The sequence below is a fragment of the Leptonychotes weddellii genome, unplaced genomic scaffold (assembly GCF_054177405.1).
Source record: "Leptonychotes weddellii isolate Sample4059 unplaced genomic scaffold, ASM5417740v2 HiC_scaffold_11561, whole genome shotgun sequence".
NCBI classification, from domain to species: Eukaryota; Metazoa; Chordata; class Mammalia; order Carnivora; family Phocidae; genus Leptonychotes; species Leptonychotes weddellii.
This window is the reverse complement of record NW_027693500.1, coordinates 1-6,741: the sequence shown is the minus strand read 5'-3', so window position 1 is coordinate 6,741 and position 6,741 is coordinate 1. Positions and strand designations below refer to the sequence as shown.

Sequence of the window (6,741 nt, the reverse complement as noted above, 5' to 3'; positions counted from 1 at the left end):
ACTCATACACTCGCACACACACTCATTCTCATGCACACTCTCATATACACTCATTCTATCACACTTTCGCACACATACACTCATTCTCACACTCACGCACACGCTCTCGCACACATTCTCTCACACTCTGGCACGCACACACTCGCACACACACTCATTCTCACACACACTCTCGCACACACACTCATTCTCTCACACTCTCACACGCACACACTCGCACACATATACACACACTCATTCTCTCACACTCTCACACGCAGAGTTTTCAGCGGGCACCGCTGTACATACTGTCTTAGTCTGCTCAGGCTCCTGTCACAAACTGCCACACTGGGGGGCTTCAGCGACAGTTCTGGAGGCCGGACGTCCAAGGCCAAGGTGCCAGCAGATACAGCGTCCGGAGAGCGTCCTCTTCCTGGCTCACAGACGGTGGTCTTCTCCCCATGTCCTCACATGGCCGAGGGGGAGGGGGCTCTCTGGGGCTGTGTTCTAAAGGCACTGATCTCACTCATGCGGCCTCCACTCTCGTGACCTAATCACCTCCAAAGGCCCCACCTCTCAATACCATCACACTGGGGGTGAGGATTTAACAGAAGAATTTGGGGGGTGTAGGGGGCACAAACAGCATTTAGCCTGTAACACATACCAATTTGGCCATTTGAATTTTTTCCTCCTTTTTTTTCCCCTTTCATTTAGTACGTTGTAGACATCTTTGTGTTTCAGCACTTGTAAATCTGCTATTTGACGTCTGTGTACCAGTTACTTGTATCAGAATTTTTTTTTTTAAAGATTTTATTTATTTGTTTAGAGTGCGAGCAGGTGGGGAGGGAGAGGGAGAGAGAGCATCTCAGGCAGACTGTGTGCTGAGCGCGGAGCCTGATGCGAGGCTCGATTTCAGGACCCTGAGATAATGACTTAAGCTGAAATCAAGAGTCAGACACTCAACTGACTGAGCCACCCAGGCGCCGGAATTTGAACCAGAATTTCTTTAACAAGCCCTGATAACAGCTTAATATTCTTATAAACAAAAATGTATGTTTTTATTGCATTATAGTTTATGATAATGAAATGAGCCAAATGTTCGTTTATAACAGGTGGTTAAAAAAAGGTACCAATCATGGGGTTCCCAGGGGAGTATCCTGGGCTGTTGGAAAGGGGACACACTGACCAGAAAGAACGTTTGCAAAACACTTCAACTTGAAAAAGGAAGATACAGTCATGTATGTGGTGTGACTTTTTTAAATTAAAAAGCGAACCCCTGAACCCTTTTTATTCCCCATGAAATGAGGGGTGCTGCCTAGAGCCCCAGCACTCCTTAGCGGTGAGAGATGCAGGAATGCGGGGGAGGGGAGCTGATGGCCATGTTTGTCTTCTCCAGTCTCCAGCTTGTACCTCCTATCAGATGACGCCACAGGGCCACAGGGCCCCCCCCAAGATCAACCCAGATAACTACGGGATGGATCTGAATAGCGATGACTCCACCGATGACGAGGCCCATCCCCGGAAGCCCATCCCCACCTGGGCCAGAGGTAAGCAGGGCCCAGAGTTCCCTGGGAGACCTGGGTCCTCACTTGTGACATCTAGGACCTGGAGGTAGCGGCTCGCAGCTGTGGGTGTCAGCAGGCTGTTGTACCCACGGGCTGGCAGATTGAAGCATTGGCCCAACAAGCCTGTGTTGGGCCTTGGGATGTGCCCAGGGAGGGGTGGGCACTCTATGGCCAGTGGGCTCATCTGAGGACCAGATCGACAGTGTTGGGCACCTCTGTTCTCAACAAATGAGCTAAATTATGGCTGGCTGCAGGCTGTTCTAGCTTGGGCTCTAGGCCCCTCCTTGGAGCCCCACCCAATGGGCCAGCTGAGAGTTGGACCCAAATAAGCAGCTTAGGGTGGGAATAGCGCCAAGAGTGGTAACAGATTTTAGACAGCACCCCAAGAGCTGGAGCTGGGGGTTCCAGGCAGCTGGGGAAGGCCCAAGGCAGGGGCACTTGAGCAGGATTTGACCCCAGAGTTTACAAGCCCCAGTGTCTAAACAGGAGTGTGGGTGAGGGTGACCAGGCCACGGCCGACCAGGGCGCAGGGCCTACTGGGAAAGGGGTGGGGCCCGTGCATACAGGGGGCACTTTATAGAGTGTGCTGAGCTGGGGGTCAGGGTGGGATGCAGTCTCACTCTCCAGAGAGAAGGGCCCAGAGCCCTGTCGGGGGTCAGCTCTCCACAGAAGACAACTTGCTTCGGTGTCACCTCATTTGAACTCCACGTTAGCCAGAATCTGATTTAGTCTCCCTAACTTCTGACATCAGGTCATTTGGGAGGTGGCAGCAGGCAGGGGTGAGCATGGCCGAGGAGCCAGATGGCTGGCAGAGCCACCTAATGGTGGTTGACCTTCGCCAGCTTACTTAAACTGGCTCAGTTTTCTCATCTGTGAAATGGGGGTGATACCAGCTGAGGAGGGTTATTTAGGATGAAGTGAGTTAGTGTTTGTAAGTGGCGGGCACATTTTCCACCTCCTGACCCCCCAGGGTCCTCCTAAAGCCTTGTTGACAGGGCTGTGTGCCACCCACAGCCTTGGCCCAGGGGCCCCCTCGGTAAGCACCCTGCGCCACGGGACCTGGGGGCTGGGGAGAGAAGCAGCCGAGCATAGCAGTCAAGAACGGCAATGTATGCTTACGTCCTGGAGCTAGACTGGTCTCCAGACCCCAGCTCCCCCAGTCACTAGCCATGTGCCTCTGGGCACGTCTCACCATTACGAAACGGGGAGAATAAAGGAGCTGCTTCCTTGGTGGTTGGGATAACGAGGTCAGGCAGTGAGGGCCCCACCCAGGGCCCGGCTGACGCGAGCGCCTGAGGACCCATGTTCAGGCAGAGCAGCCGGAGGGTGGCAGTGGGAACAGTCAGGAAGAGCATTTCTAGGGAAGAGGGCTCTGGGAGAGGAGCTCGTGTGGCAGAGGTGGGGGCATGCTGGGGTGGAGAGGGTGATAAGGGGCCGGGGGATGGGGAGGCTCATGAGGAGCCCCAAGGCAGTGACCTGACCCTCCGTGTCCCCCAAAGGCACTCAGCTAAGCCAGGCCATCATCCACCAGTACTACCACCCCCCGAACCTGCTCGAGCTCTTTGGAACCATTCTCCCACTGGACTTGGAGGACATCTTCAAGAAGAGCAAGCCCCGCTACCACAAGCGCACCAGCTCTGCTGTCTGGAACTCGCCGCCCCTGCTGGGCGCCAGGGTCCCCAGCAGCCTGGCCTACAGCCTGAAAAAGTACTGAGGCCCCCAGGCCTTCTCAGCAGTCTCAGCCCCTGTGTGTGTCTATCTGTCCGCCCCTCTGGTGCCATCCTGCCTGGTGTTCTGTCTCTGGGCCTTTGCCACGTGTATATAAATGTCCTCTGTGGGCTGCAGGTAGAACGTGGCCCAGGCCTTTTTGGAGGCTGCACTCGGTGGGTGATTGGGGGAGAACCAGCCCAGCCCCACCTGGCCTGCAGACAGCACTCTGTAAATAGATTGTTATAATTCAGCAGAATTTTAGCCTCTAGTGTTCGAGAGCTAGATTAATAAAGTCTGTTCCTTCAAGCCTGCTGTGGGTATTGTGGAGATGGGGGGGCCTTGGCAGAGTGCCCTGGACCCTGGCCCTGCAGCCACGTGTCTCAGGCCACTGATGGGCGGGGGGGACCAAGGGTCTTTGCCTTTTCCTGGGGTGTACTTCTAGGTCACCTGGGTCCCACGTCAAGATGCTGATGCAGTGGGTGATTCTGATTCTGTCCTTGAGCAATGCTAAGACACAGGTCAGTTACTTGCATGATGGGGCAGGTGAAGCTACTTTCTGATTTTCTGGAGAGCTCCCTGTTTGGAAAGGGGGGCTTGTTCAGTGGGAAAGACATGGGGTTGAGGTCAGGAGGACTGGGCTCTTGACACAGGTGTGCCACCTAGGACAGTCCCTCAGCCCCCCGGGCTCCGCCCTTGCCACACGGATGGTCAAAGGACCTGACAAGGTGTGCACACAGCTAAAGCAGGAGCTCTGATTAGAAAGATGTCTCCTGAAACCACGTCCGGTTCGGTGCTTGCAAGCAGTTGAGATGTTTCTCCAACAAATCCAGGCAGCTGCTCATTAAATGCTTAGTGTCAAGAACTTAGTGGCTCTGGGGCTGTCCCTTAGCTGCAGCGGCCAGCTCCTTCTCATCTGCGGCCCCACCCCTAGAACGGGGTTGGTGAACTGTGGCCTCGGGGGCCAAATGAAACCTCAGTCAGTTTTTGTAGCAAATAACCTGTTTTCTCCGGCTGCTCCGCTGAGGGCAGAGTTAAGTAGTTGCAGCAGAGGCCTTATGGCCCACAAAGCTGAAGATACGGTGACCCTTTACAGGAAGTTTGCTGACCCCTGCTTTAGGACAAAAATAAAGGCTAAATTCAAGAGTGCTTGAAAAATGAGGACATAGTGAACATACACAACAGACTGAAGTTTTAGAGGAATCCACCCATTAAAAAAAAATTTGATGGTTCATTCAAATATGGTGCACAATTCAAATTGGTTCCATATGCTCTTGGACTAGAAACTTGTGTGGAGTCCATTGGCGAGGGTGTCTTTACCTAGAATTGATCAATTTTTTTTCCTTTATGGACTGTACTTTTTTGGTGTCATGTCTGAGTCATCTTTGTTTAGCCCCAGTTCTCAAAGCTTTCCCCTTATGTTTTCTTCTGTTTTATAGTTTTACAAATATTGCATTTAGGTTTATGATCTACTTTGAGTTAGTTTTTTTTAAAGTGTGAGGTTTCTGTTTTTGGTTTATTTGGTTTTGGGGGGCAATATGTCCAGTTGTTCCAGGACCATTTTGTTGAAAAGACTGTTGTTTGTTTCCCACTGAATTTCTTTTGCATCTTTGTCAAGAATCAATTAGCCCTATTTGTATGGGTCAATGTCTGGACTTTGTATTCTCTTCCATTGATCTTTGAGTCTCTCCTGTTACCAATACCACATCGTCAAAGTTACTGTATCTTGTATCCATCTTAAAAATCTGTTCGTATGATTCCTCTAGTTTTATTCTTCCTTTTCAGAATTATTTTGACTTTTCCGTCAATTTTGCCTCTCCATCTAAATTTCAGGCTGAGCTTATTTATACAAAAATGTTGCTAGGATTTTGATTGGAATTACATTAAATCTATAGATAAGTTTGGGGAGAACTCACGTATGATGGTGAGTCTCCTAAACCATCATATGACTTGTCTCTCCATTTATTTGCATCTCTGGCTTCTGCCATCAGCATTTCATAGTCTCAGCATCCAGATCCTGTACAAGTTTTGTTGGACTTATAGCTAAGTATTTTATTTTCTTGGAGTTACTGTAAATGGTATTGTTTTTCTAATTTTGGTTCCCAGTTGTTCACTGCTGATTTATAGAAATACAATTGATTTTTGTGTGTTGACCTTGTATCTTGTGATGCAACTAAAGCAGTGTGTAGAGTGACATTTATAGTACTAAATGTCTGTGTTAGATGAAAGGAGTTGAATCAGTGACTTCAGCTTCCACTTTAAGAAATTAGAAAAAGAAGAGCGAATAAAAGTATAAGCAGAAGAAGGGAAATAACAAAGGTAGAGCAGAAATCTATGACATTGGAGAGAGAAAAATAATAGAGAAAATTTAAACCAAAAGCTGAGTCTTTGAGAAGCTCAAAAAAAAAAAAAAATTCATAAACCTCTAACTGGATTGATCGGGAGCAAAAGAAAGAAACAAATGGCCAGTGTCAGGAATGAGAGGTATAACCACTATAGATTCTATAGTTATTAAAACAACAGAAAGAATATTATGAGCAACTTATAATAAATTGGACAATTTAGATGAACACAAATTATTTGGAAGATCCAAATTATTTTAGTTCACTCAAGAAGAAACAGAAAACCTAAATAGCTCTACTTATGAGAGAAATTGAATCTCACAAAGACTACTCTAGACCTAGATTACTTTAGTGGTAAACGCAACCACATATTCAAGAAAGACATAATACCGATTCTACATAACCTCTTTCAGGAAATTAAAGAGGAAAGAATATTTTCCCCTCCATCAATGAGGCCTACATTGCCTTGATCCCAAAACCAAACGAAGACACTGGAAGAAGGAAAAATTCGATACCTATCCCTCATAAATCTCAACACAAAAATTCTTTTTTTTTTTTTTTTAAAGATTTTATTTATTTATTTGAGAGAGAATGAGAGACAGCACAAGAGGGAAGAGGGTCAGAGGGAAAAGCAGACCCCCTGCCGAGCAGGGAGCCCGACGCGGGACTCGATCCCGGGACTCCAGGATCATGACCTGAGCCGAAGGCAGTCGCTTAACCAACTGAGCCACCCAGGCACCCTCAACACAAAAATTCTTAACAAAATTTTAGTAAATTAAATCCAACAAGTTCTATAAAGAGGATAATACATCTTAACCAAATAGGGTTTATCCCAAGAATGCAAAGTAGGTTTAACATTTGAAAGTCAACTAATGTAATTTGCCATATTAATACAGGAGGAAAACCGTGTGATTAATAGATGCAGAAAGTGCATTTGACAATTCAACGCTAATTTGTGATAAAAGCTCTAAGCAAATTTTTTGGTCTCATATTCAACTCTGCCTCTCCCATTAAGCTGAAGGTATGGCCAATAACATGACTTAAATTTAAGTATCTCAAAAAAATAAATGCGTGAATGAATTATAACGCGAATTAGAATCTAAAAGGAATTTCCTCGGTTTGATAAACCACATCTACAACAACAACAA

General features: G+C 47.6%; 1 protein-coding gene across 1 annotated transcript; it reads left to right on the top strand.

Moving 5' to 3' along the window:
• The first annotated feature begins 1,052 nt into the window (after positions 1–1,052).
• Positions 1,053–5,404, top strand: LOC145718165 (inner centromere protein-like). Its single transcript, XM_081809627.1, has 3 exons — positions 1,053–1,217; positions 1,376–1,526; positions 3,044–5,404. Exons 2-3 carry the CDS (start codon positions 1,400–1,402, stop codon positions 3,256–3,258), a joined length of 342 nt encoding a protein of 113 aa, XP_081665753.1. The 5' UTR covers positions 1,053–1,217; positions 1,376–1,399; the 3' UTR covers positions 3,259–5,404.
• The last annotated feature ends 1,337 nt before the right edge of the window (positions 5,405–6,741 follow it).